The sequence below is a fragment of the Egretta garzetta genome, unplaced genomic scaffold, assembly GCF_000687185.1.
Source record: "Egretta garzetta isolate BGI_Z169 unplaced genomic scaffold, ASM68718v1 scaffold57, whole genome shotgun sequence".
Classification (NCBI taxonomy): Eukaryota; Metazoa; Chordata; class Aves; order Pelecaniformes; family Ardeidae; genus Egretta; species Egretta garzetta.
In genome coordinates this window covers 1,473,411-1,487,673 of record NW_009260180.1, presented here as the reverse complement: position 1 = coordinate 1,487,673, position 14,263 = coordinate 1,473,411, and the positions used below count along the sequence as shown (strand labels likewise).

General features: G+C 42.5%; 1 protein-coding gene across 1 annotated transcript in view; it reads right to left on the bottom strand.

The window, feature by feature from the left end:
• Positions 1 to 14,263, bottom strand: part of FNDC1 (fibronectin type III domain containing 1) — a 46,596-nt gene that overhangs the window by 18,419 nt on the left and 13,914 nt on the right. Inside the window, 7 exon segments of the mRNA XM_009641835.2 lie at positions 394 to 446; positions 448 to 616; positions 2,588 to 2,749; positions 4,616 to 4,681; positions 9,377 to 9,757; positions 10,726 to 10,837; positions 12,612 to 12,733. Coding sequence (XP_009640130.1) covers positions 394 to 446; positions 448 to 616; positions 2,588 to 2,749; positions 4,616 to 4,681; positions 9,377 to 9,757; positions 10,726 to 10,837; positions 12,612 to 12,733 — 1,065 coding nt within the window.

Genomic DNA, 14,263 nt, shown 5'->3' with positions numbered 1-14,263 from the left:
CTAAAGCCAAATGTGAAAGATGCTCCCAACGCAGGTTTGGGAGGTGCCTGCGGGTGGAGCGGAGAGCGCTACCTGGGAGCAAAAGTACTCAGTCAAGCAAAGCGCTGTCACAGCTACCATCCAGGTGAGATGCAGTGCCTTCAGAACCACTGGCACACAAAATCAGTGCCAAAACCTTGAGATATCTGGACCAACATGGGCTGGTCAGTCTGGCACTGAGGGACGACAGAGGGACCTTCCTCACTCCTCAGAAAATAGCTCACCTCCCTCAAAAAACTGCGGAGAAGTGAGAACTTCATGAGCTGTTGACTCAGTTTAAGGTAAAAATGATAATTTAAGAAAATCTTCCCCTTCCCCATTACCCCATGAGAAGAGCAACCCTCGGGAGAGTACCTGTTACCATGTCTCCTCGAGCAGGTTTGGCCCAGTCCACGATGACAAAGGTCTTCCACTGCCACGACAGTGATGTTGTGAGGGGCTTTCAGAGGACGCAGATCTTTCTCTCTGAGGTCATTAGGGATGATTTCATCAAGGCTCTCCACTTGGAAGTGCTCCAGGGCCTCTGTCAAGGAGCAGGGGGCTGCCGGATCTTTATTGAGATAGGTCACATAAGGAGCTGGAAGAGACAGGGAAGGGTGGCATTTAGTTAGCAGTTTGTAGGTACTGCAGAGTAGCACACAGGCTAGCAATTTCCTGAAAAGAAGAGAGTCAAGTTTTGTGATGGACTTTAAAATTCCTCCCCTTCCAGTCCAGTTCGCTGCTGCCATGGCTTGCACTCAATTTGACTGACGAGCAGGGGGACTGGGATGCCAATATTCAGGTCTACCCCACACTCACAGCTGTACCCAATTATGCAAAGACAGAATGATTGTCTTTGCTATGAGAGGCAGAAGAGAGCAGTCTGACCGCAGGACCCTCTGCATGCTGCCTCCAGCTGCTCTGGAAGGTGGGGTGAAAATGTCAACCAAACTCTCTGCCTTTCCACACATGGAAACAGATCCTTGCCAGGGCCTTAGATTGTCTAAGGCTTCACAGGTCTAAGTGGTTGGTTCTTATACAAACGTCCTGAAGCTGGAGTGAAACAACAGAGGGAACAAGAAGAGTAATTCCAGGGTGAAGTCCAACCAGGTTAAACAAAGGGATTATTGCTATGGTCCCCTAGGTACTAAGGGACCAGGAGTCATGAGTCCCTACCTTCCAGGCATGTGCTCCCAACCTGTAACTTCTATTTTTAAAAGCTTTATACTGACTGGAATTGCATTTCAGTTCAGGAAAAGATTAAACTATCTTTTTATTGCCTTAAAAGTCACTGTAACATTCAAAGTAAGGACTATAAAACTTGCTTTGGAAATGTTTATTCAGTTGCAATAATACAATTCATTGAAATGGTAATATTATTTCCCTAGTGCCTTGAAATGTTCATAAACCAACATTTCTTGGTTTATCTTATTGGATTTCATGCCCTGAAGGGATTTTTTCCAGATCTTGCAATGAAGTTAATTTTAGCCTCTCCAGCTAAATGAATCAAGAAGCACTGTCAGTGAGAGAGCCGAATAGAAACATCATGGAATTGTTTGGACAGGGAAACTGAAGATGCACTGGAAAAAGTCACGGCATATATAAAAACAGATCTTTTACTCCAGCAGCAGAGCTCCACTCTAAGCCATGTGAAGCTTGTGGATATTAGAAGGGAAGGCAAGCCATGAGTCAAAGCTGACTCTCCATCCCCTGAACTCCCATCTGAAATGCGAGGTGAACCAGCAGCTGACCTGACCTCAGTTCAAATGCCAGAAGTTTTTAAAGGGATGTTGGGGGGTCACCACTCTGGGGTGGAGGCTGGAGTGCAGTGCCCTACCACCTCTAAATCCCTCCGGTCTGGTCCCCAGCTGCTTCTCTGACAAAGAAGCAGAGCAGCTCCGAAGTCAGAGCTGCAACACCTACCTACGCACTTGAATGGCTCACTCACCCTGGAGCCAGCCTCAGGGGTCATGTCATTGTATTGGGGGTTCCTTCACCAAGTTCCTTCTACAGAGCAAAGATACAAATAGCAAAGTCCAATTTACCTCTTTTGGTTTTACTTTTTGGAAAGTTCATATCCAAAATACTTCATTCCTTGACTCACACCTTTGACATACATGCTTGTGCGAGGTGGGTGATTGCATAGGTCAGTGGAAAAGAATTAGGTTGCCCAAAGACTCACACTTACATGGAGACTTGCACTGATTGAACTACTGGCATGGACTTAAAATGATGCAGTTGAGCTGAACTGAACACCAGAGTAGACACTCTTGCTCTCTTACTGACTTTAGCTAAACCGAACACAATGCAGAGAACTTGCATTGAAAGAGCACAGAAAGGCTTGCACTGCTTCAACAAAATCAGTGTGGGTCCACATGTAGACATGCAAGCATTGAAGCTATGAACAAAGTACTGCTGTTTGGGTTTCCCAGGGGGTAGTCCTTACAAAGACCACATACTAGTCTGTTGGGCTCTTGCACAATGGTCTCGGCTTAAGGGCTGACCTTGCTAGAACAAGAATTCTTTGCAGCACAATTATTAAGCTACGTAAACCAAAGGACATCCTTACCAGTGAACCGTTTCTTCCCAGCAATATCATATTCTGACACAGGGCCGGTGCCAACAACACTAGTCTCTGGATAGACAACTTCCGCTTCTGTCGTTGTAGAAGCAGTGGTGGTGGTGACAGTAGTGGTGGTTGGTGGCAAAGTGCTCTCAAAAAACTCGTAGTCTTCAGAGGAAACATAAGATGAAAATGTTAGCTTTCCATAATCCCAAAGGAGTGCCACGCACACTGACCTAGCTGCCACACACTCCCTACGGGCCTCTAAGTCAGGGTCGGTCGCACGTCAGCCTTGCAAGGGTTTCTACTAAACTGATGGAGAGTGAGCACGAAGTCTTTGCCTTAGAGCACTAGTGTCAGTGCTGATTCAGACCTCTCTCACACAGGTAAAGAGGATGACAATAAACAGATGTATTCATACAGCTACATCCTGAACGCGCTTCATCTGCCACCTCCCGTCACACCCCCCCCAAGACAGCATAGTAATTGAATCCCTGGCCACAGCTCTCAGATGCCAAAGGAAGGAGATAAGGGAGTGAAAAAATGTCTTTTTAAGAAAACTCTGTGTTATTATTCTAAAATACTAGAGCTGGTTCAGGCTGCTCTTAAACCTTCCTGCAACTTAAGAGGAGCCTTGTACTCGCCATTCGTGGTCCCCTTAGGGCCATGAGGGAAGGCAAACTGGCCCACATTAATCCTGATATTCAGTCCTCCTTGATATTCAGTCCTGTTAAATTCAGTGCTCTTTGAAAAGCTACTGCTCTCCCAGATTGGCACACAAAATGAAGGGAAAGAAGTATTGGGCATCCCTGCCGTGTCCCCATACAGGCTGTGGGACTTGGCTCATGGCTTTGAGTAGTTTATGCTCAAACTGCTAAAGCATTTGTTTTCTGCAGGTGACCTGGTGAAAGACCTATGACCACTGAGGATATTCTGCTTTCATGTGAGGAACATGGGATGCAGGACTTGTGCAGTTTTTATTTATCCTCTTCTCCCTACATTCTAAATGTTGGCCTCAGTACAAAGTGATCAGAATAAAAAGCGCAAAAGTCTATGGTATCTTCCTCTCAGCTGCTGCACTCTTTTTAAATGCTTTTATGTTGTTGTTGGTTTTTTGACTTAAGATCCCAGCACTGCAACCACGAAGAAAAAAACTTTTATTATTCTACAGCCATAAATTCTACTAAAAAGCTTAGTGTTTTAACAGAGGTCTGTACTTATCCGCTTTAACATGTGGGGGCAGGAGCAGGAATCTGAGGACTGAAAGGAGCAGAACATCAGAAGTCACTGATGGCAGCAAGTGAATGCAAATGAATTCCAGTAATTGAGAATTTGCGTTCCCTATGCAAACTTATAATTTGGAGACTTGAGGCTTCCTCTTCAGCTAAGTTTTGTGTGTCTTGGATTATAATATCAAGATGGCACGAATATAATTCTGTAGAAATCTTCCCCTCTTCTCATTTTATCTGATTTCAAATCTCTTTGATTTAAATTCCACATGGATTCAGCAGATTAATTATTTTACATATAGGTGATCTCATTCAGTATAAGCATGTTTTATAGTCTAAATGCATGCTACACATAAAAAAAAATATTCACAGTGCTGTGGAGTGCTAAAAACTCACTAAGGTATTTAAAGATTCCAGGGTTCAGATCTTATTTGGATTTTCTGTTTTAGAAGACCTTATTGACTTTGACTGGGCTGGAGTTAGAAGTTGTACCAGAGAAAGTAAATCTGGGATTGAAGCAGTGACTGTATGACCCTCCTCTGAATGTAATTTATTTCCACAATAGGCTCCTGTTAGATTGCAGGACCGATAGAAAGGACCTTTCAAGTCCAGAAACAGTTGCATTTGCACCCTTGCTCTTCACATGTGACATGGTGCTCTGGAAAGCCTTTCCAGCCCACCACTGCTTGCTTAAGCTCCCATTCGCTAACCTGCCCTCTCGAGCCCAAGTCCAAAAAAAGAAGACAGGGGAGAAAAACAACCCCAAACATGCCACTTGCAATAGACTTTTACAGTTAAACAGTACCATCATCATATATCACATATGCCTCTGGAGTTGCTGTCACATCTGAATCCAGTCCTGAGAATGTATCTGTTGAAGGAGAAAGAAAAAAAAACATTGTAAGAATTCAATGGTCTCATCCCTACCCTCCTAGTAAAATACTTCTGGAATAAAGTTTAAAATAAAAATCTTTAGCCAGTTGCTTTGTAAAAAAACAAGGTAACAGCCTAGTTTCCAGGTAACACAGTGACAGTGAATATTCAGAATAACAGTAAAAAAACAAGGTAACAGCCTAGTTTCCAGGTGACAGTGAATATTCAGAATAACGGATGAGTAGCTAACTGCAGTAGCCACGAGTTTTGCTCGTGGAAAAATGGGTCCAGGGCTGCTACTCAAAATCGAGAGTAATGCACCTCCCAGGAGCTCTGCCCCAGGCCCCAGTAGCTCTGGAGCAAAGGCAGGCTGCCAGCAACCACCTAACGCTCGGGTCAGGGTTTGACCACATTTTATAGTCTCAGGAGCAGCAAATGTGAGGAATTTATATGCAAAAAACCAACCAAGCAATTCAAATAAACTCAAAACTTCTATTCAAATATTTTTGTGGGGGAATAAAAATTGAACAACCCGCAGAGCCATGACATTTACAGACTGTGTCTATGCTAGCAAGTAATGCAGCCTAAAAGGAATGGATTTGTAGAATGAAGGAATTGGTGCTGGATTTCCTGGGGTTTTACTTTGCACTAGCTCTAGTCTGATCCTGTGGACTGAATGCCCATTACAGGTTGGGGCACATAAGTGTCATCCTGAAGCACTGCTTCTGCTTTAGTTTCACCCAACAGGAATTCAGTTTGTGTGCACCGAGATCACTCCATGATGCGAACGGGAGCATAGCCAGAAGAGATGATTGAGAGATGCATATCAAAACCACTCCTGATCCATCCCAAACCCCAATGCAAACACACCCAGATGCCTAACCCTACATATTATCTCCATATCTCTGCAGGTCATACATCAACCATTAAGTACCTCATCTCATGAATCTTGGAGGCTTCCCTGCATGCTCTGAGAAATGCATTTCTCCATATATTATTCAGGGAAGTCAAAGAGTACACAAAGCTCAGATTAGCCACAACAAACAATGCGAACAAAGCAAAAGCATTGTGCTGGAACCCACTGCAGCTACAATCGGAAGTCTTCAATGAAATGCTGGGGCTGGGGAGAGGTCAGTGTGTGAACAAAGACAAGAGAAAGACAGCTTTGACCTCAGGATACTACACAGAAACCGGTAATGTTCCTGTAACACTTGATATGAAAGCAGCAATGTTATTTTTACTAAGCCAGTAACACAAACAATGCAACATTTCAGCTTCCAATGTCAAATAGTTCACAAATATAATCTGAATGATACATTTTCATTTTGCTTTTTTTTTTTTATTTAGGACCAACCGTTATTGTACAAGACTGATTTTTTTTCTACTACAGTAAGTTTCTTTTAAATACACAGTAGTGATTTTAATGCCAAAATAAGCTTTGAAACACAGGAAACGGGTTAATTCTTGTCAGATTTCATATAGCAAAATCTGACATTTTCTCATGGTAGACTTCTGCAGCCACTCTTCAGGAGATCACCCACCTACTCTGAGGGTAGTCAGTGACAAAGTAGATTCTTTGCTGAATCCTGCAGATCTTCTCACCACAGCTGGCCAGGATCAACCAACGTCGATAATGTATGCACTTACCTTGGACTACATCCAAGTAAACAAGAGGCTCAGCTATGGAGAAATTTGAAGTCCTTCATGGGCAGATTTCAACTCCTTCACACTTATTAGCTAGTCAGCCTTTGTTTGGCCTACGTACAATCCAGCATAAACAAATTTTATTTTCTGGTTTTGTACTTGTTCAGTTTCTTCTACTTCACTGTCCGTGCTTCTTCAGCACTAGTTGTGGCATGGCGACAACAGGGGTATTTCCCAAAGACCTCTCGCTTTATAATTTTCTGTACATACACCAGCTGCAGTTCTCCAGCTTGCCCCATCACCTCTTGCTGCAGCTCTTCAGTGAACCCTGCCTGTAGCAAATGAGGCTAAGTTTGGCTATGACCGCTTGCCATAGTCTTTTGGCATCTGTAAGGACAGCAGACTGCACAGCCATCACTTTTCATCACATGCAACATGTGGTTAAGACTCCACCTTTTTTTCCCTTGTGAGTTCATGAAAAAAGTTGAGCTCATTGCACTGACAAATCACGCTTGTGTGGCCAAAATCCTTCTTGAAAGTTAAAGACTGCTGAATCTAGTGAAATGTTGACAATAAATTCTGCAGGGTCAAGCAAAAATCCTGCCAGAGAGTAAGTGAATTTGCCAAAGCCGAAGTAGAACATTTGGTGGTGGGTTTTGGCACTTGCAGCCCCTGGCTTTTTGTAAGTAAAGCACTTAGTAACAAATACCAAGCTTGGCAGAAAAAGTATTTCATTAAATGATCTGGAGTATTTTCCAGATTCAGACTAAAGGGAAAGACAACATAAAAATATAATGTGGAAATGGTCAAAGGAAAACTGCATTAAATGTTTTGATAGTTCAAGTAGTAGCCGTTTATCCCTCTTGAAAAAGACACTGCACTTGTTAAACAAAACCAGCCATCATTAAATAAATACCACAGTGATGCCTTCTTTTCAAGCAAGTTCCTCTGTGGAACAGGCAGGTTGCTTTGCTGCATTTGTCAAATGTTGAGGCAGCTCACCAGGATGCAAAAAAAAAAAAAAAAAAAAAAAAAAAAGAGAGAAGATCAAGAAAACCCTAATAATAATTACTCTTCAGAGAAACTTCCATAATTGCCAGGTCGGAACTAATATTGCTCAAGCTATCTAGCAGGTAAGAAGTAGTAATCCAGCACCATCCTGTCCTTCCACTCTTCTACTGTGATGCCTTTTCAGATATACTGTCAAAACGCCAGATGGTTTAGGAGTGACTCAAGGGCCATTCTCATTGAACATGACGCCTGTGCAAAAAACTAGTTTTATTTCATGCCTCTTAAAAAGTTCAAGGATTCAGCAAGCCCATTTGATAGAAGGCAAAAAACCCAAGCAGAATGTTTTTAAATGTTCATAAAATCACATGAAAATTCCCCAGCCTGCAACTCTGCTAAAAATAATGCTGCCGAGCTTTTTGTTGTTCAGCTTCTGTAGCCTAGGCTCAGATTAACCCCAGCTATACTTCATGAATTCTTACTGTTTTTGTAATATGTATTCTCAGAAAAGGTCCTTCACGTATCAAACATTACAGGATATAAGCAACATTTAAGGTAAGCAAAAGGAGCTGGTGGGAGTGGGAGGGACTCTAACTCTACCAAAAATCATGGTCCCCTTTAGGCAACTTCGAAAATACCAGGGTGAACACATACAACAATATTTGTAACACTTCCATAAATACAGTTAAGAACAATGAAAGCACTAAAGGGAAAACCAAAAATCTTCAAAGAAATACTTAACGATGATGGTCATTTTTGTCTGTGTGTACACATCCATGCATATGCAAGCACACTCCTATAAATACACATGGTCAAACATGGGGCTAACTGTTAGATAAATATTAAGACTATAAATCATTGTAATTCCACTTGCACAAGGCACTAACGTCTCTGACTCATTACTTACCCAGGGTAGCTGGTAAGGGAATTTTCAGTCTTCTGCTTCTGAGATCCTTTTCAAAGATGCCATCCTTAGACTCACTGTACAGTGAGTTGCTGAAGCCACATCTTTCCATATCTCTGCACTCTTCAGAATGATAGTTCAGCTTCCTAGGCCATGGTTACACGACCTACTTGTAAATCTACCTTGCCTTCACAGGCATATGTGTATGGGGAAAAGGTAAGGGGGTTTCATTACCCATGAAAACTGGCTACTGCAGCTGGCAGAAGTCTGACTGCCAACCTGTTGTTTAGGTTATGGCCATGCTGCTACTGCCCATTTGTAGACTGAGCTGGGGATGACCTATGAATGGAAAGGATAAGGACTACCATGGTGCTCCCTGATCTCGTGTTGCAAAATAAGCAGCTAACTGGTTTGCAATGCAACATTCAGGTGATGAAAGGGTAAAACGTGGTAGGAACAGGCTCAATGCCCAAAGACTCCAGTGCATTTATATTTGTTTACTTTGGATTTTAGTTTGGCACCACATCCTAATCTTGTGTAATTGGAACAGGGAAATAATGACATGCACTGACACTGTTTTATATTTTCAGATGAGAAAGAAATGAAGTGTACAACTCTCTGCCTTATCTGTGCAGAGCCAGGGTTGTCTGCTGGCAAGAGAACAAGAATCTCATTTTTCTAAAGCTGTTTCCACCATGGCTCAGAAGAGAGACTTTTCAGAATTTATTGTGAGAAATGAACACAAAACAGACAGAACGTATAGTGCCTTCAGGTCCTTCCCTGACCTGAACTGGAGTGAGGACTTCCTTATATGTGAGTGCTTTGACCACAAAACTACTGCCTATACTTGTGTTCACATGCATGAATATATGCAACAAGACTGGATCCAACAAAAGGTGAGAATTTTGCTGAGATCAACAAATTTCCACAAAAAACTTCTGCTTTGGGTAAAGTCGACATTTTCCAGTGACAAACCATGTAACGCTCAAACCTTTCTTCAGCTGCTCTAATCTCAGCTCCTACCTTATCACATGGACCAAAATCTTCACAGGCAGACTCCTTCCCACTTTACATTTGTGTAACTGCACTGTACAAAGAGCACAACCAAAGAAGTTCAAACAGCACAAAGGAAGTTACCTTCTGCATTGCATTCTGGCAGGCCGTCGAACCCCAACAGCAAGTTGCCCTCGTCATCATACTGCCCATAGGTGCCTGGAGGACAGGTTGGGGGTGGTTTCTCAGTGGGTGGTTCAGTGGTGGTTGGTTCAGGAGTGGTGGTGGTAGTTGTAGCAACAGTTGTTGTAGTGGTTGTAGTAGTTGTTGTAGTAGTTGTTGGGGGTATTGTTGTAGTAGTAGTTGAGGGAGTGGTTGTTTTCTTAATCATTTCAAGACCAATCAGAGGTTTCCCTCCAAGGCTTATTATTGGTTTATCTTGTGCATTTGCTACAGGTTTACTAAATCTGCCATGTCCAAACAAAGGTAATCCATCAGGACTCACCATTGGGGCACCCTTTTCATCTAGGAGAGAAGAACAAAACCAAATCTCACCATTAATCCATCTCAGGCTTATAGCATGGTATTTTTAAACAGTAGATACCACAAGAGCACTGAGAGTGTGATTACAGCCCCCTGGAACTAAGCTGACAGAGAAGCACGTTGTTATCTAGAAGAGCCATGGCTAAGCAAGCTGGAAAATGGCTCAGAAGAACCTCAGATAAACCAGTGGTGTTCACTTTTATCAGCTGTCTGATAAACACTTCTTGGGAAGACTGCAGGGACATTTCACTTCAGAAACATAACGTGCAGACCAGTGGTTGTGTTTAATCTAAGTCAGTCTCATAACTGTTGATGAAAGGCATGATGAATCCATATTCTGCTCCCCAGTGTCAAACATGTGCAAGAAAAAACTGGGATGCACTAGTGAGATGCTGTCACTGCAGATAAACTTTTGTCCCAAATTCTAGACACTGCAAATATTCATGATAATCAGTTTAACAGCAAGCACTGAATTTGCATTCAAGAGATCTACACAGGTGAACTGACAGGCAAACAGCAGTGTTCTCACAGATCACACACAAGGTTTTTTACTATTTGTGGTCAGTTTCAGAAGAAAAAATAAAATAATCACATGCATATGGCTAATAGAGTGCTAGTGGTGGGGGATAATTATTTCTATGTATACAAAGATATAAACAAACATCAATCCTTATTCTGGCTCAGTTCTGCAGTCCTTTCTAATGCTGATATAGGCGAGATGGACTTGGGAGATTCTTGCTGCCTCATACTCTGGAGCTCCATAGGGTGCCCCAAAGCCTTCCCACGTCCTGCAGTGTGCTGACTGCCTGATGGAGACCTGAGGTACGAGCAACTCCAAGTGGCTTGCATGGGACCTGGGGATGCCCAAATCATTCAACAGCTCAAAGATTTGTACCATGTGCACAAAACCTGTAGATTTTTTTTTCTGTAAGAAGGAAGCTGCCACTTACCAACAATTGTACGTCCATCCCCTCCTAATTTCACTCGGAGAGGTTTGCCTTGGGAATCTTGGAGGTATTTTCCTTCAACATTTAACACTAGCCCTCGGTCAAGATCTACAATCTAAAAGCAATAGATGGACTCAAGTTTAGCTAACACAAGAGGAGGTGAAATGAAATTTCACAGCAAAAGAAATCCTGGGGAAAGTCAGATGCTAAGTGTGATGTTCAGGAATAGCTACAACACGCACAGACTTTTAGAAGTGAGCCACTAATTGTATAGTAATCACTGAAAAATCACTGCTGAAGAAAGCAAATCCCCAGGAACTGGGCTCCAGAATTGCACAACCATATTCATATCGCCTCCTGTAACTCTGATGTGCAAAGGAGTAAATCCCTTGATTTTTGTGGGCTGCGCAACTCCTAAAGTGGATTCCTGCAATACTGATTTGAGTATGACCCTGAGTTCTTTTGAAGATGGGATTTAAAAGTATGTCTACTACTCAAAAAAAAAAAAAAAAAAGGAAAAAATAACCTAGTTAATTTAGATTGAAACAGCAGTGAAAACAAAGTAGCTAAGATTTCAGTTGGGGCAGGAGACTGAAGAAAAGCCTCTATCTCATAAAATAAATCTGTCCAGGAGCTTTGATTGAATTCAAGAGGTAACTGCAGTTAAAATCCAGTCCTTGTTGCTATTTCAACACAAAATAGCTGAACTGTATGCTGTTTTAACCTGAGGTAACAGACACTGAGCCTCAGAACACAAAACCAAAAAAGGTGTTAAGTGCTGGGAGAAAACTGGGAAGAGGATGTGAACAGCGGTCCCTGGATGGCAAGACAGACTTACATTTGGTGCTGGGGAAAAGACTGTAGCATGAGAACAGCCTCTGAAGCCCTCCAGGCCCCAGGTGTTGACATAGATCCTCTTGCTTTGCAAGGTGTTCGTCCAGCTTGCAGCAATGCCCTCCTCTCATGTGGCAGAGAGAAATGTCCCACGGCCTCCCAAGGACCTTTCAGCCCACTTTCTGGAGTCTATTTAAAGGGCTTTGGGCATGCTTTTCAAAATGCCTCCCTTGAATGTGACATACCTGATGCAGCTTTTTATGTTCCTCTAATGCAAACAGTAAGATTGAAGCAGCCATGAAATAAATGTCTTTATGTGTCATGCCATGGGTGAGCAGCTCTACTGATGCCAGGGAGGCTGGTCACAGCGTCCTTCTGCTCAGCATTGGGACAAATACACAGGAAACACCAGTTCCTTCCCTGTGTTGGTTGGTTATAAACTCACTGGAAAGGATTTTAAAAGACAAGGTCTGGACATGTAGACACCTAGTGGGGCTTTCCTATCAATGGCATCTGAGGTCTTCTGAAAATACCACTGGAAGCATGTCTGTACGAACAGCAAAATGCTTAAAGATACCTACGTGTGTGCATTTAAAGCACTGTGACACCTATGGAGTAAGTTTACATTTCAATATTCTTGCTCACGAGCTTCTCACTGATGCATGAGCCTGGGAGAAGCACTGCTGAACACATCTTTCACAGCAGCCATCCCAGGCAGTCCCCACTCACGCTGCATGGCAGACAAGCCCTGAGTCCCTGGGGAGCGTAAGTCCCACTGACTTTGAGGAAAAAATGTTTCACTAAATTTATGGGAGTAATGCTATGGTTGAAAATTCAAGCCATGAGGCTTTACATCAGGTATCTAAAATGTTCAAACAACGAAATGCAGAATTTGTCATTAGATTTCAATGGAACGGTGGAAATTAGCTCACTAAGTGTAACCTCACTTTACAGCTTCATTGACTGAGGGCACTGTTCTCCTTCCTTTTCTTAATGAAAATGTAAGTACAATAAAAGGTCAAAGCATCTTCAATTTGGAGAGAAGGTCACCCTACCCACTTTGTTCCTTGAGGGCCATTGATTACTCTCTGTCCATTTGGTTTTCCATTATTACCAGGTATTATTTTTCCATTTCCATTTCCATTTTTCATTGTAAGATTAGGTCTGCCATTGTAACCTGAAACAGAGAAAACACACTAATCTGAAGAAAGCTGTGCAACCTACAAACCACAGTTTAAAATGCAAAGAAATGCATTTTCTAACCGATCTGGACATCAACGAGAGCAGAAAGAGCCCTCGCCACATTCGGCAAACCAGGCGTTTCATTTCTGCTTGGAGCAACTGCTGTGACACTGCCAGATCCCCGCAGCTGACACAAGCAACAGAAGTGGTTTCTTCTGAAGAGGTTAAACACTCATGATTTGTTTCTACCATGTTTATTTGGTCTCTTTATTCCCTGCTGGTTTTTTAAGAAAGCAGGGCAAGATTTCTAGACGACACCACAGCCATTAAAATGTTTGTGATCTTTGTAAACATTTGAGGAGTGGGGTGAGGGAAGAAACCATTATTTAACACAACCACTTGTTCAATCCTATCCTTATACAAAGCTGCAGTGATAAACTGAAAGGAGGGGGGGTGGGAATTACCTCCATTTTTTTTAAGCTGTAAAAGGAAGGACTCTCCTTCTCTAGTTGAAAAAACACTGCTACAGAGGCACACTCAGCTCAGAAGCAGAGAAGCTGCAGGGCCTGAAGCTTGGAAAGGGCAGCAACTTTCACATCTTGGCTCAGACACTTGCCTCCACAAAAATATACATGAAAATATATACATATATTAACTGAAAATATATAGATACATATTAACTGAATGCTCCTTGGCTATTAACTTCCCAGTTGCATGGCTAGCACTAAGCTGGTCTACAACCTCCATAGAGAAATCTGTTCTTCTTTCATGCCGTGCATCTCATCCTCCATGGTATTATTTAAGATCCACTCCCGTCTTAAAGCTCTGCAGGCTGGTGGATCTCTACACAACATTGCGTCTGACTAAAGCACAGAAAATACAATAGCCCAGCTGCATGGTCCTCACTGCGTAACAGTGAGGCCACATTGAACAAAACGTTGTTATCTACATATAGCATAGAAGGTATTTACCAAAACACTCAGGTCACTCAATACTATTTTGGATGTCCATGTATTAGAAGGAGAATAAATATTTTTACCTAGCAAAGTCACTAAGACTGTCTGGGATTCTCCACAGGTGACATGGGGAATCACTAGGTGACATACCTTGATGTGTAGTGGACCCTCTGTTCCACTACCCAGGGTCAGCAGATATTCTGCCAGAAAGCCTCTAACATTTGGGGTAAATCACAGCCATAAAAGTATTAGAGGGCCTGACTGTGACGCGAGCAGTCCTCAAGAGGAATGTGCAACCCTGAGCTGTCACTTAGAAAAAAAAGGAAATTGGCTTAAAAATTAATTAAAGAAAACACAGAATGCCAGGACAGCACAAGGAAACACCTTTCTGCCTAGGGGTAGGCAAGGTAGCACTATATAACCTACAAAAGTCTTTTAGTAATCCATATGATGAAGAGCAATGTACCTGAGAGGCTGTCATATTCTGAGTACAAACGTGCTTTCAGTAAGCATTCAGTGAAGTCATTGCTCAACAGGGAACATAGTCCTTTTTCCAATTTAGTACCTCA